The 26,154-nt window shown below is 42.6% G+C and overlaps 1 protein-coding gene across 6 annotated transcripts in view; it reads left to right on the top strand.

The window, feature by feature from the left end:
• Positions 1-26,154, top strand: part of rreb1a (ras responsive element binding protein 1a) — an 86,845-nt gene that overhangs the window by 53,012 nt on the left and 7,679 nt on the right. For 5 of the 6 annotated variants that reach the window (XM_074693107.1, XM_074693105.1, XM_074693109.1 and 2 more), the window contains 12 exons: positions 2,297-2,432; positions 2,524-2,672; positions 3,850-4,039; positions 4,136-4,417; positions 4,534-5,005; positions 5,090-6,758; positions 6,909-7,087; positions 7,165-7,353; positions 7,436-7,597; positions 7,690-7,854; positions 9,426-9,538; positions 10,126-10,804. In XM_074693107.1, the coding sequence (XP_074549208.1) occupies positions 2,297-2,432; positions 2,524-2,672; positions 3,850-4,039; positions 4,136-4,417; positions 4,534-5,005; positions 5,090-6,758; positions 6,909-7,087; positions 7,165-7,353; positions 7,436-7,597; positions 7,690-7,854; positions 9,426-9,538; positions 10,126-10,804 (4,385 nt within the window). The remainder of the gene's footprint in view (positions 1-2,296; positions 2,433-2,523; positions 2,673-3,849; positions 4,040-4,135; positions 4,418-4,533; positions 5,006-5,089; positions 6,759-6,908; positions 7,088-7,164; positions 7,354-7,435; positions 7,598-7,689; positions 7,855-9,425; positions 9,539-10,125; positions 10,805-26,154) is intronic. The other variant, XM_074693106.1, reaches the window with a different exon arrangement.

Here is a 26,154-nt window from a genome sequence, read left to right as displayed (position 1 = left end):
AGGAAAGAGAGGAGAGGGAAGGAGACAAAAAAGGGGTGTGGAGAGAGAAGGAAACAAGATGAGGTCGAAGGAAAGGAAAATAGACAAGGAGAGGAAACAAACTGGAAGAGGAGGAAAGTTAGGGGATACAGAGGAAAGGAGGAAAAGGACACTTCAGGCCGTCTTGGATGTTTTCATCTATTAATAAACTCAACAGGCAGCAGACTGGACGCCCATAAGAGGTCCTGACAGAGGGACAGAGTCAGCAGACAGGAAGTTATTTATTAACCAATAAGAGCTCAGGAGGAAGAGGAGAGGGCGGGACAACCAGGGAGCAAAGTCTTCTTGGCCCAAAGTGTACTGTGACCCCCCAACTGACCAATCAGAGAGCAGGAAATGTGCCAAGTCAGCAGAGACACAATCCTGCTGCTGAGTGTGTGTGTGTGTGAAAGAGTGTGTGTGAGAGTGTGTGTGTGTGTTCCTAGCTGCTGAAATATACACAAAAACAAATTTACAGGGTATTTCTCTCCTTTCTTCCTTTTCTTATCTCGTTGTCTCCTTCAAATGCTCCTTCTTTACCTTGTTTCCTTTTTTTCATCCCTTCTCTTTCTCTCTTGTCTCATTTCCTTCTTTTCTTACCTTTTCCTTCTAATCTCCCTTTTATCTCTCTGTCTTCTTGTTCTTCTCTTCCTCCTCATCCTCCCCTCCTCTCCTTGTCTCCTCATCTCCTCTATGAACTCCTGTAAACTGACACCTGTGCTAAGGCCTCATGCTAGCTAGCTGTGTGACCTTTATACACACACTAAAATAGCAACACATGCTAACAGCCTGCACACTTTCTCACGCCTCTACCAACACTTAAACACACACACACACACACACACACACACACACACACACACACACACACACACACACACACACACACACACACACACACACGTTTTCAATGACCGCACACAATGAGAGATTAGATCTCCATCCTGCTCCTCTAAAAACGTGACTTCTTCCTTTCTTTTTTCCATCTTCTGAGACTTTTTCTTTTTTCTTTCTCCACCTCTTTTTCCATCCTTCCACCCATCTGTTTTTATTTTTTCCAGTCTTCCATCCACCCAAATCCTTCCCTTTCCTTTCATTCTTACAAACATCTACCCTTCTTACATTCCTTTTCCTCCTGTCCTTGACTCATCCTTACTTTTTTGCCTATACTTCTTTCTTTTTGTGTTTTTGTATTCTTTTGTTTAATCTTACTGCCTTATTTCCTTCTTTTCTTTCCTTATTCGCCCTTCCTCCTACTTGATCTTTCCCTGCTTCCTTGTTTTTTCATTCTTCAGTTCCTACCTACTATCTTTCTTCCTTTATTCCTCCCTTTTTTCCTACAGCCTTTCTACCTTAATTCCTTCTTCCTCCCTCCTTCAGATTTCCCCTTCTTTACTCGAGAATCCCTACATCCTTACTCCCCCTTACTTCTTGAATATCTCCTCTCTTAGTTTCCTTCCTACTCCCTTTATTTTTCCTCTCCTTACTTCCCTATTTTAGTAAAGAATGCTCCCTTAATTCATCATTCCTTAGTTCCTTTCCTGCTCCCTTAATTACTGCTTCCTGCTTCTCCTTTTCCCCCTTAACTCCTCTGTCCTTATTTTCTTTCTTCCACATTAAATCTTCTTGCCCAACTTCCTCTTTTCTTCTTTAATCCCTTCTCCCTTTGCTTCCTTTCTTTATTGAATCCTCCTTCCTTACTCCCTTCTTCCTTGTCTTTCATCGTCATTCCTTCTTTCAATAAAACAGATAATTATCACATTATTGAACTGTGTGTGTGTTTATCGGATCATTTTTCATACACAGTGACTGTGTGTGTGTGTGTGTGTGTGTGTGTGTGTGTGTGTGTGTGTGTGTGTGTGTGTGTGTGTGTGTGTGTGTGTGTGTGTGTGTCACATTCCCAGCTGATTAGGTTGGATCAGGGGCTAACAAGCAGCTAACAGGTTTTTATTTCAGCTCTGTTTGTGAATCGTGTGCTGCAGGACAAAATCAAATCATTTGAGAAAAAGAAGACTACAGTCAAAACTCACATTCCCAGAATCCTTTGCTTTCAGACAGTTATTCCTGCCTTCCTTTCATTTACCTAAGATAACACAATCAAACAAAGTGTGGGACAAAACAGTTGAAAACATTTAAGCAGCCATCAGCTAAAAAAAAAGGTCAACTGCAGTTACAACTTGTCACCAGAGGGGGCGCCAAAGATGAACTGATCAGTGATTGAAATGTTATTGTTTTGTTTTCTCTTTAAAGTAACATGTGACTCCTGTTTCTCCATCAGACACATGAAGATCCACGAGAAGGACCCGGCCAGCGGTCTGCTCCCCGTCAGCCCCCCCTCGCCCACCAAACGCCGCCGTCCGTCCGTCAAGAGGAGACAGGACGAGGAGAACGGAGAGGAGCCGCCACACAAGAAGGCACGAACTCACACCGTTACCCCACCATCATCACTTTACAAAAACCTATATGCATGTGTGTGGTAATGTGCTAATGTTTTTGTGTTTTCAGGTGGTAGAGGACGCGGCGTCTGAGGAGTCGGCGGCGGTTGTTCGAGGAGCTGAGGAGGAGCTGCTGCCGTGTCCCATCTGCTTCAAGACCTGCAGCTCAAGACTGGAGCTGGACGCACATATGGACGCTCATCCTGATACCGCACTGAGGTACACACACACACTCACACACAGATGAAAGATAATGATGGAGGATGTACAGTTTAAAGATTTAGGGAGGGAAGGAGGCAAGGAACTACTAAAGGGAAGGAAAGAAGAGAATGTTGGACTCAACAACAGAGTGACAAAAGCAGGAAAGGAGGATGAAGAGGTCGAGGAAATGAAAAAGCAGGGGCTAAAGGATGAATGAGGACAGAAAGGAAAGAAGAGAAAACAAGGGAAGGGAGGATGCAGGAAGAGAACTAGAAAGAAGAGGAAGAAAAAAAAGGAGGTGAAAAGTGACGGAGCAAAAAGGAGAAGAAACAATAAAACAAAGAGAGAAAGAGAGCGGTGCTGAGCTCGTTATGGAGGAAGGCAGGAATATTTAGCTGTAAATCCTCACTAATCAGCTGTAAGAGGATCGACCGGACTGAAGGGAGGAGGAGAAAGAGAGGGATGGAGGGATGGAGAGGAGGAGGAGGAGGAGGGATAGAGGGATGAGGAGGGGGTTGGGGGTGGAGAAAGATGGAGAGAAATACCCAAACATTGCTTTTTATTTACTTTTAATCTAAAAAAAAGAAAAAAACTGCTGTAAATACACTTTCTGTATGCAACAGAGGTGACATGCATTATGGGTAATGTAGTTGTTACAGTAAAAGCAAAGAATCAGGAGCAAAGAGGATCTCTCTGCTCAGTTTTATGCACTAACTGGTGAAAAAAAAGTTAAAGAATTTATTTGATTCAATTTTTTAGTTTCTATTTTGAGAGAAGGGACATTAAAGAAAAAAAAGGGGCGGGGCTTCAGAGCAGAAAGAGGAGGAGGAGGAGGAGGAGTGATGGAGAGTTCAACAAGTGCTGCTGGTCCGCATATGGTCCTCTGTAACCTCCCCCTCCTCAAAAAGAAAAACTCTGACAACGTGTCCGAGGGGATTACACACACACACACACACACACACACACACACACACACACACACACACAAAGGAAGAGAGAGGAAGTGATAAGAGTGTGTGACTGTGGCAGACACTGAGCAGCTGTCCTCTCAGCGCCTAACGAGAGCAGGAGCAGCACCAACACCAGGGGTTATCACACACATACACACACACACACACACACACACACACACACACACACACACACACTAAATGAAGAGATTGTATAACTCAAACGTCTCTGGTTGCGTCTCCAGGTGTGATCTCTGCTGCCTGTCTTTCCGAACTCACCGTGGTTTGCTGCGCCACAACGCCGGCGTTCACAAGCTCCTCCCCCAGGACCCTAACGGTCGGCCGTTCATCCAGAACAACCCCTCCATCCCGACGGGCTTCAACGACCTCGCCTTCATCGACTTCTCCTGCAAGAAGTTCGCTCACATCGCACAGGTTAATACACCTCTGAAAGAGATACTGTATCATGGCGGTCGTTATCTCACTTTGAAGTATTTTAAATCTTCCGTATTTCTAAAATCTTATTCACAGGTTTGGTGTGAGACGAATCTCCGTCGCTGCATCAGCAAGTTCCATCGTTTCGTCTGTGATTCCTGCGACAAGGCGTTCCCCCTCCGCTCCGCCCTGGACCTCCACAAAACCACCTCCCACTCCGACAAAACCACAGCAGCTGACACACAAGAGGCCGGGGATGAGGAAGAGGAGGGAGCTGAGATGAGAAGTGAACCAGAGAAGAAGAGTGAGGAAGCTGAAGTCCTCCCCGAGGAGCAGGCCAGCTTCATGGAGGGGCTCGGTCTGCAGCACGTCTCCAAGGTAACGATGAAGCGGTTTCTCCTCCTGGTCCCTGGTGTTTTTAGTTTGTTTGGAGTTAAAGGTGATGATGAGAAGGCCACGCCCCCTCATTCCTCTGATGGTTGTTTCTCCCTCAGGTGAAGTCCGGTCCCACAGACGATGAGATTCATCAGGCTCACCTGGACAGCATTAAGGTGATCCACGTGGAGCCTCCCTCCTCCAGCCTCCCTCAGGAGCCGGCCTCGGCCTTCCTGACCGGAGGTCTGGGTCTGGCTCTGGGACTCGGCGTAGGGAGTCTGGCGGCCCTCAGCATCCCGTTCCTGGAGGCGTCTGGCTCCGCCTCCACCCTGCAGGGCCTCACGCAGCGCGACGCCCTCAGCCTGCTCTCCCTGCAGCCGTTCCCCACCGGCCTCCTCCTGCAGCCTGACGGCGGGGCTGCCACAGGAAGTGCGGCTTCTGCAGGAGCTAAACCCGGGGAGGCGGGCGGAGCGGGGATCATGGAGCTCGCCGACATCCAGCAGATTCTCAAAGTGGCGAGTGCAGCGCCCAATCAGATGGGGCTGACGCTCCCGCCTCTCGCCAAAGCTCCGGGGTTCGCTGTAGGTCAGGGTAAGAGTCGCCTCAGCTCTGTGTGGTTAAGATCAGACGCCCTCTAGTGGCGAGATTATTAATCTGTGTCCTCCTCCCTCACAGGTCTGGTCCAGAGTCAGAAGTCCATGCCTCCGTTAAAGCCTAAACCTCCCATCACGCCTCGCTCCAGCCTCACCGCCACAACCCCGCCGCCCCTCCAGAGCTCCCAGCAGGCCTCACTGGGCTGCATCAGCCCCAGCCTGCCGCCGCCGACCCCCTCCCTCTTCAAAACGCCCTCATCGTCCACGAGCGGAGGCCAGCTGGACGCAGAGTGTATGGGCGACACGCCTCATTCTGACTCGCCACCTGCCGCTACCACAGCTGTGCACGAGGAGGCGGGGCTAGTGGGCAGGAAGCAAGGAGCCAAAGCAGGAAACAGCGCCATCTCTGGCTCGGCTAAAGGCTCGTTCCCGTGCCGATTCTGTGACCAGGTGTTCGCCTTCTCCGGCGTCCTGCAGGCTCACATGCGCTTCCACCTCGGCATCCTGCCTCATCAGTGCAACATCTGCGATTATGTAGCGCCGGATAAAGCCACGTTGATCCGACACCTGCGCACGCACAGCGGCGAGCGGCCGTACGTCTGCCGAGTCTGTCATTACCCGTTCACCGTCAAGGCCAACTGTGAGCGCCACCTCAGGAAGAAACACGCCAAGACCTCCAGGAAGGACATCGAGAAGAACATCAAGTACGTCACCTCCACCACCACGGCGAACATCGCTGCTGCTATCACTGCCGCGACCACGACCACGACCACCGTGGACACAGAGACCGGCGGCGTCGGCACTGAGACCACCTGCAGGTTCTGTGGCGAGGATTTGAAGAGCTACCGGGCGCTGCAGATCCACCTGCGCACGCATAACGGCTGTCAGAGGAAGCCCTTCGAGTGTCGGCGCTGTGGAGCCGCCTTCCTCGCCAAACGGAACTGCATCCATCACCTGCTGAAGCAGCACCCTGAGGTGCAGGAGAGGGAGATCGAGGAGCACATCGCCACGCTCTTACCAGCCGCTCAGTCTGTCGCTACCGTCACTCCGGTCCGAGCTGCCGCCGTGTCTCAGGTGCTGCTGAACGGGGTCGGGCAGACGGCGGTTCAGGCGGTGAAGGTGGAGGACCCGGTTTATCCTGCTGAACTGGACCAGCCGCTTGACTTCTCCGCTAAAGGTCGCACCAGCCAATCGGGGTCTCCTGGGGTCAAACTGGAGAACATCTCGCCGACTTTCGACTGCTCCAGCCTCGACCAGCCCATCGACCTGTCCATCCCCAGCAAGAGGCAGCGGAAGGAGGCGCCGGGCGGCGAGAGGAAGGAGATAAAGACGGAGCACAGCGGCAGCAGCTTGGAGCAGCAGCTTCTGTCAAAGGAGGAGAAAACCGTCACCTCCCTCCCTCCTCTTCATCCTCACCCTCAGCTCGGCTGCTACCAGCTCCCTCCTGGATCCACCCCGCCTCCCGCTCCTCTCCCCAACGCCACCCGAGCTCAGCGCCTCAAACCGCTGCTCCCTAAACCGGCTGCCTCCACCGCCTCCTCGTCGCCATCATCTACCAACAAGGATCTGCCTCCTCTGGCGTCCATCGCTCAGATCATCCATTCGGTGTCTGGAGCTCCAGACCTGCTTAAGAGAGACGCCGGCGTGGAGGGGAAACCACCTGCCGCTCAGAGCGAGTCTGCTGCAGCTGCACCCGGGGCGGCTGCTGCTTCGGAGGTTCAGAGTGACGACGCAGCTGATGGAGCCAACAGGTAAGAGCAGTCATTTTAAGTATTTAAAAAAAAAAAAAAAGGGTTGCAGTTACTCATTACCACCACTAGGGGAGCTCTTGAGCCACTGATGAGGGTTTCTGATTAATCTAACACAGAATTTTGCTTCTTCTTCTTCTCTACGTCCAATAGAAAACGAACCAGGAAGAGGCCGGTTGCTCTGGCTCTGAAGGAGAAAGCGTCCGGCAGCAGCATCGACCTGGAGTCCAGCGGAGAATTTGCCAGCGTGGAGAAAATGCTCGCCACAACAGACGCCAACAAGTTCAGCACATACCTGCAGACCGGAGCCACCGAATTAGCAGCAAAGACGGGTAAGAAAAGAAAAAAATTCATTGTTTAAGATGAAAAAGGAGAGGAAGAGATGGACTAAACCTCTGCTTCCTGTCAGACGTGGAGCGAGCAGGAGGAGCCGAGGAGAAGGAGGAGGTGAAACCTGTGGTCGCAGCATCGGTCGGGCCACAGTCCAAAGGAAAGAAGAACGCCTACTCCAACTCTGTGCAGAAGATGACGTGTCCGTTCTGCCCCCGAGTGTTCCCCTGGGCCAGCTCTCTGCAGAGACACATGCTGACACACACAGGTAACACACACACACACACACACACACACAACAAAGGTTTCCTTCATGTGACGCTTGATCCAAACATTTCATCTTCCTTTAGGCCAAAAACCGTTCCCCTGTCCGAAGTGTGACGCCTTCTTCTCCACCAAATCCAACTGTGAGCGCCACCTGCTGAGGAAACACGGCGTCACAAACCGAACACTGCGACGCAACGGCGCCCTGGTCAAGAAAGACGGAGAGGAGGGCTCACATGAGAGCGCAGGTTAATAAAACATCCAACAAACTCATCCTTCTCACTGTCACGGTTGTTTCAAGTCATGCTAATCAGACGCATCATGTTGTGTTTTCGCACAGAGAGTCAATCAGAGACGGAGCAGCTCGCGTCAGAGTCGAAAAGCTCGAGCACTGCTCCTCCCCCTGCTGAGAAAGACTCCGCCCCCGCCTGTGAGAGCCCCGCCTCTCCTGTGAAAGAAGGGGAGGGTTCACCGTTAGAAAGCCCTTCCCATAAAACAAATCATGGTCAGTATTAAAAACTGGAGTAAAAATTTGACAACTTTAAAGTTTAAAAAGAAATTTGTTTAATATTTTTATAATCTGTTGAATTTTGAAGTTTTCTTTTGATTATGAGGTTTTAATTTGGGGGATTTTATTTTCTTAATCAGTTAAAGAAGAAAAAAAATCTGCCAAGAAATAGATTTTAAGAGTCATCTGAACCCCGGTTTATTTTCACAGACAGAGAATTAAAACACTTTTAGAATAACTGAATAGTTGTACCTCTATTTTACACCTCTCGAAACAATAAAGGGAACACTTAAACAACACAGTGTAACTCCAAGTCAATCACCTTTCTGTGAAATCAAACTGTCCATTCAGGAAGCAACACTGATTGACGATCAGTTTTACATGTTGTGCAAAAGGAGTGGTTTGCAGGACCATTTCTCAGTTCCTGAGCTTTCTGGATGATGTTTTGGTCACTTTTGAAAGCTGGTGGTGCTTTCACTCTTGTGGCAGCATAAGACGGAGTCTACGACTCACACAAGTGGCTCAGGTAGAGCAGCTCATCCAGGATGGCACATCAATGCGAGCTGTGGCAAGAAGGTTTGCTGTGTCTAGAGCATGGAGGCGCTACCAGGAGACACGCCAGTACATCAGGAGAGGTAGAGGAGGCCGTAGGAGTGCAACGACCCAGCAGCAGGACCACTACCTCTTCCTTTGTGCAAGGAGGAATAGGAGGAGCAAAGCCAGAGCCCTGCAAAATGAGCTCCAGCAGACCACAAATGTGCATGAGTCTGCTCAAAGGGTCAGAAACAGACTCCATGTGCTCTCCAGAGGTATCCTGACTGTCTTTAGGTACCGAGATGAGATCCTCAGACCCCCTTATGAGACCATATGATGGTGCGGTTGGCTCTGGGTTCCTCCGAATGTAAGACAATGCTAGAGTTGATGAGGATGGAGTGTGCCAGCAGTTCCTGAAAGATAAAAGCATTGATGCTATGGACTGGCCCGCCCGTTCCCTAGACCTGAATCCAACTGAGCACATCTGGGACATCATGTCTCGCTCCATCCACCAATGCCACATTGCACCACAGACTGTCCAGGAGTTGGTGGATGCTTTAGTCCAGGTCTGGGGGGAGATCCCAGGCTTTGTAGGGAGGTCATACACACGACTGAGCCTCATTTTGACTTGTTTTAAGGACATTACATCAAAGTTGGATCATCCTGTAGTGTGTTTTTCCACTTACATTCTGAGTGTGACTCCAAATCCAGACCTCCATGGGTTAACAAATTTGATTTCTGTTGATAATTTTTGTGTGATTTTGTTGTAAGAATATTTCATTCATTCAGATCTAGGATGTGTTATTTTAGTGTTCCCTTTATTTTTTGAGCAGTGTATGTTATCTAGATTGAAGAACTTGAAATTAACTTTATGCTCAAGAAAAGTTATTGCTTCTTTTTCTTGAGATTTTTTTCCCTAATACACTGAAACCACAAAAATGGACAAATGTAAATGTGTGATGAAAAAACACTCGAACTTATTTATGTCCATGTGTTTTACATGATGAAACTGATGATTGGATGTTTCTCTGCAGGTTGCACACCAGAGCAGCAGGAGACAAACGCAACAGAGCAGCCGGACCAGCAGGGGGCAGCAGAGACCAGAACAGCTGCAGGAAAACAGCCTCCACAGAGCAGCAGCACCAAGGTTAGTGTCTGTCTGTCGCTTTAACTCAGGTTTTAAAGAAAACCTGGACATCCTGAGCAAATTTAATTTAGTTAACGAAAATTTAAGAAAGAAAAAGTGGTGCAAAAAAAATTGTGAGTTTAAAAAATTTAACAAAATAAAGATAAAAAGTAAATTTATTATGGATATATATAATGGATAAAATTTTAAAATTTTTTATCTGACTTTTTTTTTTATATTGCCCCTGAAAACTATCAACTACTACATTAAGACTTAAACTAATACTGGGACCAGTTAAAACTAAACTAAAACTAAGACTTTCAAATAATTAAAACTAAACCAAACTAGAGACCATACCTAAAAAAAATTTAAACTAAACTTTATATAAAAATAAAAAGTCTAAACAAAAAAGATTAAAAACTGTTTGATGTGAAACTGATATGACCTTACCTTTGTTTTTTTTATCAATGAATACTTCACGTATTTTACATCTTGTCGTCTTGATTCTGTAATCTTTAAACTTTCAGAGAAGTTAAACTCACTGCATTAAATTCCTAAAGTTTTGAACTTAGAGGGAGCGCTTGTTTCATCTCCTGTCGTCTCTCCTGCAGGCGGAGAGCGCAGACGACGATGACTGCAACAGCAACAAAAGTTTGGACCTTAACTTCGGCAAAAAGCTCATCGACTTTAAGCTCTCCCCGTCGTCCGCCCCCGCTCAGGAAGAACAGCCCCCGCAGCCCTCTTCCTCCTCTGCTTCCTCCTCATCCTCTACCTCTACTCCTCAAGTAGCACCAGAGAGCCAAGAGAAGGAGAAAACCACCTCCTCCTCCTCGTCCAGCAGCCCCGCAGCAAAGCAGCAGCCGGAGTACAAACACGTCTGCCGAGTCTGCAAGAAGAGCTTCCGATACGCCACCACCCTCGCCCGCCACGAGAGGGCGCATCTCTCTGAGGAGACGCCGACTCCTGTGCCGGGGGAGGAGAACACATCTGGAAAAGAGGAGGCAGCAGAGGATGCAGCAAAACAGACAGAAGAGAAGGAGGAGGAGAAAGAGGAGGAGCAGAAGGAGATGGAGATGGAGGAGGAGGAAGAGGGAGGAGAGAGAGGAGGAGAGAGTGGGGAGTCTGAGGAGGAGGAGAAAGAGAAGGAGGAGAGGAGTGAAGAGGAGGCATCAGAACCAAAGAGTTTAGAGGGAGGAAGAGTCGACAAGAGGAAGAAGATCTGTAAAGTCTGCGACAAGAGGTTCTGGTCTCTGCAGGACCTGACCCGACACACACGCTCACACACAGGTAACACACACACACAGGTAACACACACACACACACACACACACACACACACACACACATACTGGTTTACATGCTGGATGGGGACCAATATTCAGATCCTCACTTGCGGGGACCACCCTTTCTACAGGCTCTAGAGGAGTGGAAAAAATTAGGTGCACCAATCATTGCCCTGTTAGCTCATACACGACTTCAAATACCCAAAGTGAGGAGGTGATGTTTTCCCCATCCCCAGTGGGGACATATGAGAAATCAACCAAATGTGGTATATGGGGACGAATTTAAATAATTATTTGCATAATTCACACACATTTGCATATGACTAGTGGGGACTTAGCCATAAGTGTATTTCCAGTGCCATACATCTATATACAGTAATAATAGTTTAGGTTTTTATAGGTTAGTGGAGTTATTATAGTGATTATTGCATCTGTTAAAATAGGTTTAATCCTAAGGTTTATATGAGTAGAAATATAGGAAAAATTCATAATGCATCAATAACTGTCCAAAATTTTAAATTCAACTCAGTTTAGATGTTCAATGAAAATACTATGTGAAGCTTGAGGCCTGAAAAAGGTTCCAGTGATGCAAAGTACCACTCCTGGAAAGAGAACCTATTGCTCTGTATGTTAAAATCTTCAAAGCACAACAGAATTTATATTTGATTAATTGATACCCCTAGGTTTGATAGAAATATCTAAGTCATTAAATTGATTATTTAGAAATAAAGCAGTGGAAGGCTATCTTTAGTCATGTACAAAATATATAAATTAAACATGGCTGTTACAGGTAGTATTTCTTCATTCTCACTCAGCCACAACTATTTTATTACATTTTTAATTGCCGTCAACCATGTAGCAACAGCTAACTACTCTCAAATATCTGACACTTAGTACCAATCCAACAAAAATACTAGTACTACTACTACTTCTAGTACTAAATACACTTCAAGATATTAGACTCACATATCGACTCCAGAATTCAATTTTTAATGTCTTCAACTCCAGAAATGAACCCAACAACATATCTTTGTGTATATATATACACACACATAACTCAAATATAAAATATAAAAGAGAGTGCAAGAAAGAGAGAGAGCGGGAGAGAGAGTGAGAGAAAGGAAAGAAGTGAGAGAGAGTGAGAGAGAGGGAAAATAAGTGAGAGAGAGAGTGAGAGAGAGAAAGATTGAGAGAGGGAGATAGAAAGTGAGAGAGAGAGAAAGAGTGAGAGAGAGGGGAGAGAGAGAGAGAGAGATAACTGGTAACAACCATAACATGTGCTCCTTTCCAAATGACTCAAATGTTTGGCTATTAATAGCACTTCAGAATATAACAATGCAATGCAAAATGAGGTAGCATAATGTTCACTCAACCTTTTCAATGTTTTTTGCTGAAAATGTGAACGTCAACAAAAACTTTCCTACCAGAGGGATGGTCATCCTCAAACTATTTACGCTGCACTTTCCTCTTGAAAGCTGTAATTCGGTTGTAGACGTAGAATTTCAGGTTCTGCCAGTCCCGGTTTTTGAGGGCTTCTGGTTCAGCCCTTAAACACTTCTCACAGTCACTCTTGGCTGGAACAATACAGGATTTGATGAATCTATTCATGTGTCTTTCCACTGCCTGCACCTCTGTCTTTTGCCAAGGCATCTTCTTCTTTTTCTTCTTCTGGGTAGCTCTACCTTGAGGTGATCAGAAAATAAAATTTTTGGTTGAAAAGACGAGAAGTTTTCAGTGTGTGCCAGCATTTGTCGTTCAAGTCAAATTATTTGCACCTATGAATACACTTCCAGTCAAACACCAGTTTGAGCATTTTTTTCCTTGCACTTAAATAATTACTAACTAAAAGAAGATGATTAAGATCATTTATAAGCCATAAGTATTTTTAAAACCTTTTGTTTGTTTTTATTCTTAAGCACCCAGGTTATGTTTGGTTTTCTAGGGGCTAGTTATTATCAAAGTTTGAGTTATAACCAAAGTTAGTGTTACTAGTTACACACTATCGAGAACTAAGGGTATGTTTCTGAGCAATATGATCTTGACATTTCTGTGCAAAAATAGCCGAAAAAATTTGAGATGCTCAGACAAAATCTCCAAAGGTAACAGCCAGCAAGTAAATCGGGCCTAGGTTTCAAAAACAAATGTCTACTTTAACAGTTAATTTAGCCTCGACAGAGAAGCAATATTGATGACATTGTCAGTAAAAATACACAAATTTATTGTTTAACATTGGAAAAAAGAATACAAAAAGATGAAGGCATTCAAAAAGAAGCAGACTACCAAAAGACAAAAGAGAAATATGAAAAGAGCTCACCTTTGGGGAAAGGCTCCATAGCACTACTTGAAGGCATCTCATCATCTGATGATGGTGGTTTGCGTCTCTTGCATGTTGGTAGCTGCATTTCACCCCCCTCAGTTGGAGGAAGTGTCTCCTCTGCTGATGGTTCTATGGACCACATTTAAAATTCATCATCTTCAAAAAGATATATACCTTAGGTGAAAACTAACTAGACATTAAAGGACCTACTATAAATGTAAAATTGAGTTGACAAGTATTTTTGCTAGCTAACCAAAGAGTAAAGCCCTGTTATCTTAAAGCAAGAAAATAAGGTCAGTACATTGAGTCTTACACAGAAACTCTGGGGTGACAACACCCATGATGTTCTTCTCTTTTACTGCATTTATAAAGACATCAGTCCGATAGAGAATTAGTGACTGTTCACGCTGTGCAATCTGACAGAGCTTAAGCAGTTTTGCAAAGACAAATACGGTGAAATTGCAGCGAGGTGCATTTACTAAAAAACAAATTACATCAAACATGATTTCATTTATAAAAGCAATAAAAGGGGAAACATCCATGGGAGTGAATGCTTTTCTTTATACTGTATATAATTTATGAAGGGCAGATTACGTTTGCTAATACTCTTGACCAGGCATCCAGTTCATTAAATTCAACTTGCATACTTTTTGATTAGTGGATTTTTTTATCATCAAAGGATATGCCAGAGAGTTTGAAAACACCTGGAATATTAGAATAAAGGATAACTAGTATTTTGACAGTAGTTTACTGACAAGATATACCATCAACAGTAGAAAAGTTTCCCTCCTCGACGCTTCCATTGTCTTCTTCGCTGTCCAGAGCTTTTTCTGTGGGAGGCAAACAAAGTATATACTACCAATGTGACCAAACCATCTGGTAAATACAGAAAAAAACAGTTAAATAAAATAACATACCATCTGGGTCTATCCCAATTTCATCCAAGTTCTTCCCATGATATTCAGCTAATCGTCCTTGCTCAAGTGCCATCAGAACTTTGCTGATCTTTGCAAGCTGAAGGGTTTTCTCAGGGAGCCGATAGAACTCTCGGTGGATTCTTATGTCATGGCCAAGAAAGTTGGCTAGCTGGTCCATCTCTGTGTTTGTCATGTTCAGCACTGTTGAAAGGGTTGCGGCATGCTTCCGCAGTCTGGTAGATGTCAGTGACTTGGGACACTTTGCCCCACATTCCTTTGCAAAACCACGAAGGCAGTCTGAACCTCGGAAATGTGTCATGGCTCCTGGTCTCGCAAACATATAACCATTGTCTTTTAGAACCCCACAAGCCTCTCTCTGCTCAACAAGGAGTTCCAACACACACAGCATTTTTGAAGTCAGAAGAACTGGGACTGGCCGACCACGTTTTCCCCTGATCACAATCCTTGAGAAGTGTCTGCAGAGTTTTTTTTCCACTTCAGAGAGGGCCCAGTCCACATCCTCGTGTGGATCAGTGGAGTCTCTTGTTAAAAACGCAGATAGGGGCATGCTTGCTACTTCTCCTTCCCTGCGACGGTTGAAGAGAATGATCTGGGCCAGACACACCTTTGCCAGCACAATCCAGGCTTTGGTAGAGGGACTTTCAGACAGGGATTTGTGCCACTCATCTTGCATTTGACTGAGATAGGCATGCATTTTCTGGACATCCTCAGTAAAGGGCATGAGAGTGGGCACATTCCATTTTGCTTCTCTGATGTTCCTCAAAGCTGTAGCTGAGATCATCTCGTTCCACTTTTCCTCATGGACATCAAGAAACTCACTGGCATTCTTCACAAGCTCTTTGTTGTTTGAGATTAAACCCTGAGCTTTTAATAGTCTGCAAACTTTTACCAGAGCATTTCCAAGTTTAAGTGCTAGTGATGGAATCAAGAACCTGCTTGTGTCACTTTCAAACCCACATGTAAACTTGACGGCTTTGACAGTCTCCATGTAGTTCTTCGGATTGATGAGAGCCTCCATTGTTTTTAAGGTGGTGACTCTCCTTGCACTCTGAATCAGCCTACCCAGTTCTCGCATCTTCTCTCGCACATTCTGTTTGTTCTTGTCAGATGGGCCACCTTTATTTAACAAATGCTGCCCAATATCAATAATGACTCGATCATGTTGTATGATGTCAGTGATTGGGTCAGGATTCATGCCACTGATTACTTCCCACAGTTCTTTTTTAATGTGTGAAGGCACAGGTCCTGTGTATTTACACATAGACTGTACACGGTTCTTTCCTGGTTTGGGGGCGACTGACCCAGGTTTAAGTTTACAACTTCGCATGTGTCGCCACAGGACCTTTCTTGTGAAAAGTCCCTGACAATGTGCACAGTGCATGAAGTCCTTTCCCAGTGCCTCTACATTTCGTCGTTTTGATGCTACCAGTTCCCCCTTTCCTGTCTCCATAACAGCAGCATTGTGTGCAAAGTTTCCTTTGTTGCGAATATAATGGAGTTGTCTTTTTCTCTCGTTGGAACCCTTTGTAAAGCTTAGCGCTTTAGCAACATCAGGTTTCGATTTATGTGCACTCTCCAGATGCCTTGCCATCTTAGCATAAGGCTTAGAGCAGTACAAACAATAATGTCTTTTGTTGTACACTCTTTTCCCATCTTTTTTTTGGCATGCACTAACAACTATCGTGTCATTTATGTTTTGACTTGAACAGGGTTCTTCTTCTGCTCCAGTGGCTTCAGGTGGAAGGATCATGTTGTCTGGCATTGTGCTGTCAACTTGAGGGGGACTGTCAACTTCAGGGATACTCAGGGAGTTGGAGTCATCAAATATACTATCAATATAACTTATAAGCTTTTTTTTCGGTTGCAGCGGAGCATCATCTTCGGTGTCACTTCTGCTTGTAGTATCTGGAATGTATTCATCTTCACTCAATGAGGTAGAATCATACAGTTCACCAGAATCATCAAGATTTGTGTCTTTCATCTGAAAAAGGAAGTGAGAAATAGAGTCAACAACTGAACTGAAGATCAAAAGATCAGTTATGAATGTCTTTTCCCCTTTAATTTAGAAGATTAAGTATATGTGACAATATGCTTCTTTTTGGTGTTAACATAATATCAAACTCTTCGACTGCACAGTGTAACACATTCATTATTCTTGATTTTTATCACTCTAATAAAAAACTTACGATGACACTTTTAGTCCGTCTAAGTCGGGGTACAAAAATCTCGTTATCCTTTTGATACGTCACCATCTGTAAAACAGAAAGATGAATAAATATATGTATATGTAGAATGAACAATGATTCAAACTACTTGAAGACATAAAATAGTAACTAATTTCTGCCTGGCCAGCCAAGCTGAGAGAGAGAGAGTGAGAGAGCAAAGGGAAACTGTTATTGTTCAGATTATACATATAATCAAAGAGTCAGAAAACCTAAGAGCAGGTGAAGATCTACAATAAGTAGGCTATCGCCCAGCCACTGACCTTCTACATACCTTACACTAAACCACTGAATGTACAGATTAACTCCAGTTATCAATCATATTTTACGAAACTTTATCCTTTCCATTAACTCATTTAACACAAATACTAAAAGATTCTCAAAATAAAAAGAAAAGTGATGCCGATGAAAGTACCTGTTGAGATGTACTGTTGAGACCATTGGCACCATCCATTTGAGTGTCTGACTGGGGGAAATGGTGGGGGTTGTCCACCTCTATGGTGTTAGATGTGATGCTGGACATCTGTGAAGACACATTTGATAATGAGACTTATGTTGAAGAACAGGACAATATTTTCAAAATTTTCAATTTTAGTATAATACTGACTAATTTGCATGGGACACACATTCTTGATTAAACAGGCTTTGTGGGGACCTTTCACACTCCAAGTGTAAAGTTCCTTGTGGGGACTAGCTGTGTCAAAGTGTTTCGTGTTTACTCAGAAACTTATTGAAAGTGTGCTGTGGGGACTTCGTAAGTGTTCAGAAGATACTCAATATTTAAGAGTCAGAAAACCTTCGAGCAGGTGAAGATCTACCATCAATATCCCCCAGCCACTGACCTTCTACATACCTTACACTAAACCACTGAATGTACAGATTAACTCCAGGTATCAATCATATTTAACAGAACATTCTTCTCTCCTTTGATAAACACAGCAGAAATCCTAAAAGATATTTATAATAAAAAGAACAATGACACAGATTAAAGTACCTGTTGCGGTCTGCTGTTAAGACCATTGGCACCATCCATTTGAGTGTCTGACTGGGGGAAATGGTGGGGGTTGTCCACCTCTATGGTGTTAGATGTGATGCTGGACATCTGTGAAGACACATTTGATAATGAGACTTATGTTGAAGAACAGGACAATATTTTCAAAATTTTCAACTAAGTGAAAATTCCAAAAAAAAATCAACATAAGAACACATCCTTGATTAAACAGGCTTTGTGGGGACCTATCACACTCCATGAGTAAAGTTCCTTGTGGGGACTAGCTGTATCTAAGTGTTTCGTGTTTACTCAAAAACTTATTGAAAGTGTGCTGTGGGGACGTCGTAAGTGTTCAGAAGATACTCAATATTTAAGAGTCAGAAAACCTTAGAGCAGGTGAAGATCTACCATCAATATCCCCCAGCCACTGACCTTCTACATACCTTACACTAAACCACTAAATGTACAGATTTACTCCAGGTTTCAATCATATTTAACAGAACATTCTTCTCTCCTTTGATAAACACAGCAGAAATCCTAAAAGATATTTATAATAAAAAGAACAATGACACAGATTAAAGTACCTGTTGAGGTGTGCTGTTGAGACCATTGGCACCATCCATTTGAGTGTCTGACTGGGGGAAATGGTGGGAGTTATCCACCTCTATGGTGTTAGATGTGATGCTGGACATCTGTGAAGACACATTTGATAATGAGACTTATGTTGAAGAACAGGACAATATTTTCAAAATTTTCAAATAAGTGAAAATTCCAAAAAAAAAAATCAACATAAGAACACATCCTTGATTAAACAGGCTTTGTGGGGACCCTTCACACTCTAAGTGTAAAGTTCCTTGTGGGGACTAGCTGTATCTAAGTGTTTCATGTTTACTCAAAAACTTATTGGAAGTGTGCTGTGGGGACGTCGTAAGTGTTCAGAAGATACTCAATATTTAAGAGTCAGAAAACCTTAGAGCAGGTGAAGATCTACCATCAATATCCCCCAGCCACTGACCTTCTACATACCTTACACTAAACCACTGAATGTACAGATTTACTCCAGGTATCAATCATATTTAACAGGACATTCTTCTCTCCTTTGATAAACACAGCAGAAATCCTAAAAGATATTTATAATAAAAAGAACAATGACACAGATCAAAGTACCTGTTGAGGTGTGCTGTTGAGACCATTGGCACCATCTATCTGAGTGTCTGACTGGGGGAAATGGTGGGAGTTGTCCACCTCTATGGTGTTAGATGTGATGCTGGACATCTGTGAAGACACATTTAATAATGAGACTTATTTTGAAGAACAGGACAATATTTTCAAAATGTTCAATTTTAGTATAATACTGAATAATTTGCGTGAGACACACATCCTTGATTAAACAGGCTTTGTGGGGACCTTTCACATTCCATGCTTCAGTTTCTTGTGGGGACTAGATGTGTCTAAGTTCCTTCGTGTTTACTCAGAAACTTATTGAAAGTGTGCTGTGGGGACGTCGTAAGTGATTAGAAGATACTCAATATTTAAGAGTCAGAAAACCTTAGAGCAGGTGAAGATCTACCATCAATATCCCCCAGCCACTGACCTTCTACATACCTTACACTAAACCACTGAATGTACAGATTTACTCCAGGTATCAATCATATTTAACAGAACATTCTTCTCTCCTTTGATAAACACAGCAGAAATCCTAAAAGATATTTATAATAAAAAGAACAATGACACAGATTAAAGTACCTGTTGAGGTGTGCTGTTGAGACCAGTGGCACCATCTATCTGAGTGTCTGACTGGGGGAAATGGTGGGAGTTGTCCACCTCTATGGTGTTAGATGTGATGCTGGACATCTGTGAAGACACATTTAATAATGAGACTTATTTTGAAGAACAGGACAATATTTTCAAAATGTTCAATTTTAGTATAATACTGAATAATTTGCGTGAGACACACATCCTTGATTAAACAGGCTTTGTGGGGACCTTTCACACTCCATGTGTAGAGTTCCTTGTGGGGACTAGCTGTGTCAAAGTGTTTCATGTTTACTCAAAAACTTATTGAATGTGTGCTGTGGGGACGTCGTAAGTGATTAGAAGTTACTCATAAATAAAGAGTCAGAAAACCTTAGAGCAGGTGAAGATCTTCAATAAGTATCCCCCAGCCACTGACCTTCTACCTACCTTACACTAAACCACTGAATGTACAGATTCACACTAGAAAACCATCATATTTAACAGAACATTCTTCTCTCCTTTGATAAACACAGCAGAAATCCTAAAAGATATTTATAATAAAAAGAACAATGACACAGATCAAAGTACCTGTTGAGGTGTGCTGTTGAGACCAGTGGCACCATCTATCTGAGTGTCTGACTGGGGGAAATGGTGGGAGTTGTCCACCTCTATGGTGTTAGATGTGATGCTGGACATCTGTGAAGACACATTTGATAATGAGACTTATGTTGAAGAACAGGACAATATTTTCAAAATGTTCAATTTTAGTATAATACTGAATAATTTGCGTGAGACACACATCCTTGATTAAACAGGCTTTGTGGGGACCTTTCACACTCCAAGTGTAAAGTTCCATGTGGGGACTAGCTGTATCTAAGTGTTTCGTGTTTACTCAAAAACTTATAAAAAGTGTGCTGTGGGGACGTCGTAAGTGTTCAGAAGATACTCAATATTTAAGAGTCAGAAAACCTTAGAGCAGGTGAAGATCTTCAATAAGTATCCCCCAGCCACTGACCTTCTACATACCTTACACTAAACCACTGAATGTACAGATTTACTCCAGGTATCAATCATATTTAACAGAACATTCTTCTCTCCTTTGATAAACACAGCAGAAATCCTAAAAGATATTTATAATAAAAAGAACAATGACACAGATTAAAGTACCTGTTGAGGTGTGCTGTTGAGACCATTGGCACCATCCATTTGAGTGTCTGACTGGGGGAAATGGTGGGAGTTATCCACCTCTATGGTGTTAGATGTGATGCTGGACATCTGTGAAGACACATTTGATAATGAGACTTATGTTGAAGAACAGGACAATATTTTCAAAATTTTCAATTTTAGTATAATACTGAATAATTTGCGTGAGACACACATCCTTGATTAAACAGGCTTTGTGGGGACCTTTCACACTCCATGTGTAAAGTTCCTTGTGGGGACTAGCTGTGTCAAAGTGTTTCATGTTTACTCAAAAACTTATTGAAAGTGTGCTGTGGGGACGTCGTAAGTGATTGGAAGTTACTCATAAATAAAGAGTCAGAAAACCTTAGAGCAGGTGAAGATCTTCAATAAGTATCCCCCAGCCACTGACCTTCTACATACCTTACACTAAACCACTGAATGTACAGATTCACACTAGAAAACCATCATATTTAACAGAACATTCTTCTCTCCTTTGATAAACACAACAGAAATCCTAAAAGATATTTATAATAAAAAGAACAATGACACAGATCAAAGTACCTGTTGAGGTGTGCTGTTGAGACCAGTGGCACCATCTATCTGAGTGTCTGACTGGGGGAAATGGTGGGAGTTGTCCACCTCTATGGTGTTAGATGTGATGCTGGACATCTGTGAAGACACATTTAATAATGAGACTTATTTTGAAGAACAGGACAATATTTTCAAAATTTTCAGTTTTAGTATAATACTGAATAATTTGCGTGAGACACACATCCTTGATTAAACAGGCTTTGTGGGGACCTTTCACACTCCATGTGTAAAGTTCCTTGTGGGGACTAGCTGTGTCAAAGTGTTTCATGTTTACTCAAAAACTTATTGAAAGTGTGCTGTGGGGACGTCGTAAGTGATTGGAAGTTACTCATAAATAAAGAGTCAGAAAACCTTAGAGCAGGTGAAGATCTTCAATAAGTATCCCCCAGCCACTGACCTTCTACATACCTTACACTAAACCACTGAATGTACAGATTCACACTAGAAAACCATCATATTTAACAGAACATTCTTCTCTCCTTTGATAAACACAACAGAAATCCTAAAAGATATTTATAATAAAAAGAACAATGACACAGATCAAAGTACCTGTTGAGGTGTGCTGTTGAGACCAGTGGCACCATCTATCTGAGTGTCTGACTGGGGGAAATGGTGGGAGTTGTCCACCTCTATGGTGTTAGATGTGATGCTGGACATCTGTGAAGACACATTTAAAAATGAGACTTATTTTGAAGAACAGGACAATATTTTCAAAATTTTCAACTAAGTGAAAATTTCCCCAAAAATCAGCATGAGACACACATCCTTGATTAAACAGGCTTTGTGGGGACCTTTCACATTCCATGCTTCAGTTTCTTGTGGGGGACTAGATGTGTCTAAGTTCCTTCGTGTTTACTCAGAAACTTATTGAAAGTGTGCTGTGGGGATGTCGTAAGTGATTGGAAGTTACTCATAAATAAAGAGTCAGAAAACCTTAGAGCAGGGGAAGATCTTCAATAAGTATCCCCCAGCCACTGACCTTCTACCTACCTTACACTAAACCACTGAATGTACAGATTTACTCCAGGTATCAATCATATTTAACAGAACATTCTTCTCTCCTTTGATAAACACAGCAGAAATCCTAAAAGATATTTATAATAAAAAGAACAATGACACAGATTAAAGTACCTGTTGAGGTGTGCTGTTGAGACCATTGGCACCATCCATTTGAGTGTCTGACTTGGGGAAATGGTGGGAGTTATCCACCTCTATGGTGTTAGATGTGATGCTGGACATCTGTGAAGACACATTTGATAATGAGACTTATGTTGAAGAACAGGACAATATTTTCAAAATTTTCAATTTTAGTATAATACTGAATAATTTGCGTGAGACACACATCCTTGATTAAACAGGCTTTGTGGGGACCTTTCACACTCCATGTGTAAAGTTCCTTGTGGGGACTAGCTGTGTCAAAGTGTTTCATGTTTACTCAAAAACTTATTGAAAGTGTGCTGTGGGGACGTCGTAAGTGTTCAGAAGATACTCATAATTAAAGAGTAAGAAAACCTTAGAGCAGGTGAAGATCTTCAATAAGTATCCCCCAGCCACTGACCTTCTACCTACCTTACACTAAACCACTGAATGTACAGATTCACACTAGAAAACCATCATATTTAACAGAACATTCTTCTCTCCTTTGATAAACACAACAGAAATCCTAAAAGATATTTATAATAAAAAGAACAATGACACAGATCAAAGTACCTGTTGAGGTGTGCTGTTGAGACCAGTGGCACCATCTATCTGAGTGTCTGACTGGGGGAAATGGTGGGAGTTGTCCACCTCTATGGTGTTAGATGTGATGCTGGACATCTGTGAAGACACATTTAAAAATGAGACTTATTTTGAAGAACAGGACAATATTTTCAAAATTTTCAACTAAGTGAAAATTTCCCCAAAAATCAGCATGAGACACACATCCTTGATTAAACAGGCTTTGTGGGGACCTTTCACATTCCATGCTTCAGTTTCTTGTGGGGGACTAGATGTGTCTAAGTTCCTTCGTGTTTACTCAGAAACTTATTGAAAGTGTGCTGTGGGGATGTCGTAAGTGATTAGAAGTTGCTCATAATTAAAGAGTCAGAAAACCTTAGAGCAGGCAAAGATCTACAATAAGTATCCCCCAGCCACTGACCTTCTACATACCTTACACTAAACCACTGAATGTACAGATTCACACTAGAAAACCATCATGTTTAACAGAACTTTCTCATCTCCTTTGATGAACACAACAAAATTACTAGAAAAAGATACTCAAAATAAAAAGAACAGTGAGCCGATGAAAGTACCACGTGAGGTGTGCTGTTGAGACCATTGGCACCATCTATCTGAGTGTCTGACTGGTGGAAATGGTGGGAGTTGTCCACCTCTATGGTATTAGATGTGATGCTGGACATCTGTGAAGACACATTTAATAATGACACCTATGTTGAAGAACAGGACAATATTTTCAAAATTTTCAACTAAGTGAAAATTTCCCCCAAAATCAGCATGAGACACACATCCTTGATTAAACAGGTTATGTGGGGACCTTTCACATTCCATGCTTCAGTTTCTGGTGGGGACTAGATGTGTCTAAGTTCCTTCGTGTTAACTCAGAAATTTATTGAAAGTGTGCTGTGGGGACATCATTACTGTTAAGAAGATACTCATAATTAAAGAGTCAGAAAACCGTAGAGCAGGTGTAGATCTACCATAAATATCCCCCAGCCACTGACCTTCTAGATGCCTTACATTAAACTGCTGAATGTTCAGATTAACTTCAGATTTTCATTGCAGTCAACTTTATTTATTCTCTCCTTTGATAAACACAACAAAACACTAAACAAAGATACATAAAAACAACAAGTAGAGTGACAAATAAGACAGTACCTCTTGAAGTGCACTGTTCAGACCAGTGGCACCATCCATTTGAGTGTATGACTGGGGGAAATGGTGGGGATTGTCCAACTCTGTGGTGTTAGATGTGATGCTGGACATCTGTAAAGACACATTTGATAATGACACCTATGTTGAAGAACAGTAAAATATTTTCAAAATGTTCAACTTAATGTAAATACTAAATGATCAACTTAAGACACACATTTAAGATCAAACAGGCTTTGTGGGGACATTTCACCCTACATGAGTAAAGTTCCATGTAGGGTATTGGTGTGTCTAAGTGCCTTAATGTAAACGTTTTTACAGTGTGCTATGGGGACGTCGTTACGTTTTCTGATAAAACTTATAATTAAAGGGTCAGAAAACCTCAGAGCAGGTGAAGACCTACCATAAATAACCCCAATCACTGACCTTCTACATATCCTACATTAACTGTTGAATGTATAGATTCACACCAGATAAACCATAATATATAACTTTACTTTCTCTTCCCCTATGATGAACACATCACAAATACTAATCAAGGATGCATATAAGAACAAGTAGAGTGACAAATATGACAGTACCTGTTGAGATGCACTGATCAGACCAGTGGCACCATCCATCTGAGTGTACAATTGGGGAAAAGGGAGGGAGTTGTCCACCTCTGTTGTGTTAGATGTGATGCTGGACACCTGTAAAGACACATTTGATAATGACACTTATGTTGAAGAACAGTACAATATTTTCAAAATGTTCAACTCTACAAAAATACTCAAAAAATCAACATAAAACACACATCTTGTATGAACCTGGATTTGTGTGGACCTATCACACTCCATGTGTAAAGTTCCTTGTGGGGACTAGATGTGTCTGATTGCCTCTGTGTTATTCAGAAACTTATTGAAAGTGTGCTATGGGGAGCTTATAAGTGTTCAGATTATACTTATAATTAAAGAGTCAGAAAACCTTGGAGCCGGTGAAGATCTACTATAAATATCCCCTAGTCACTGACCTTCTAGATGCCTTACATTAAACTGCTGAAAGTTCAGATTCACACCCGATTATCATCATATTCAACAGAACTTTCTTCTCTTCTTTGATAAAAAACAACAGAAATCCTATAAGATATTTATAATAAAAAGAAAAATGACACAGATGAATGTACCTGTTGAGGTGTGCTGTTGAGACCAGTGGCACCATCCATCGTAGTTTCTGACTGGGGGAAATGGTGGGAGTTGTCCACCTCTGTGGTGTTAGATGTGATGCTGGACATCTGTGAAGACACATTTGATAATGACAGCAATTTCTCAGAACAGGACAGTTTATTTAGGTATATTCAATTTAAAGTAAGCACTGAATAATCTACATATGATACTCATTCTTTATAAAATATGACATACTTGTGTTCTCCAGGGGCAGTCATCGCCTCCATAGTCATAGGTTATTTCTTCTCCCTCTTTTATGTCGTTCAGTGCAAACAAACAAAGGTGTGGGTTTCCATTCACCTCAATTTTTTTCATCTTACAGTTCGGAGACCTGTGTTCATCATTGACTAGCCGCCCAAATGTTCCATCTTCTCTTGATGCATCAATACTTAAGAAAATGGAAACATTATACAAGGGGGAAAAGCAATGTCACAATAAATCACCACCATCTCAACACCTTACATTGATAGTGTAGCATAGAACATTGTACAGTCTTACCACCATGTTTCTCCTCTCCATCGAAATGCAAACATGAAGGCCAGACATGATGGTGCGTACAGTTTTCTTCTGCTCTGATATTGTGAATCAGTTATCCTATCTCCTCTATACTCAACAACAAATTCTCCTTTGGAAATTGGAGACTTTGCAAATATACCACGCCCTGAAAAGACAGCAAAATTATCTTCAACAGACCAGCAACACCTATCAACGCTTCATAGTGGTCTAAAACCTTAACAGATTGTAGCTGATTTGAGAAAAGCTGCAATCCACGGCCTATTTAGTTTATCCTTACATTTTGCATTAGATGCTCATCAGATAATGATTGTATATAGTGGGCATTATCAAAGAATAAATCACATTGTCTTACCTTTCACTGCATTGATATATTTCACCTCTAGTTTGTATATCTTGTCACATCCTGAGGTGACATGATAACTGGCATCTTTGAGCGGGCTGATCCGTGGTGGCATTTCAAACTGCAGATAAATTTTAAATTTTCATTTCATTCATATACAGTTTGAGGTCATTGAAGGTGTTAACTCTATGAACAGAAGCTAGTTTGACATGAAAATTTAACACAATTCAAACTAATTACAATTTCGACATTCATTTTTTAATCTAGTTTTAGCCCTGGTCTTAAACCAATAACCCTTATTCAGTACAGGGTCAGCTTTTCTCTGTGGAAGGATGGTATTGGTATTGTAATGAGTATTGCTGAAGGATATGTTGTCCAACTGGAAAAAGAAAAAAAAAACACCAACAGCAAACAAAAAGAACAATTAAAAGCAGGTATACTTTG

This window comes from Halichoeres trimaculatus, unplaced genomic scaffold (genome assembly GCF_033239565.1).
Source record: "Halichoeres trimaculatus isolate MK-OKI-2021-1 unplaced genomic scaffold, fHalTri1.1 fHalTri1_scaffold_18, whole genome shotgun sequence".
Lineage (NCBI taxonomy): Eukaryota > Metazoa > Chordata > Actinopteri > Labriformes > Labridae > Halichoeres > Halichoeres trimaculatus.
The sequence above is the reverse complement of the archived record's forward strand: the minus strand, read 5'-3'. Positions and strand labels throughout refer to the sequence as shown.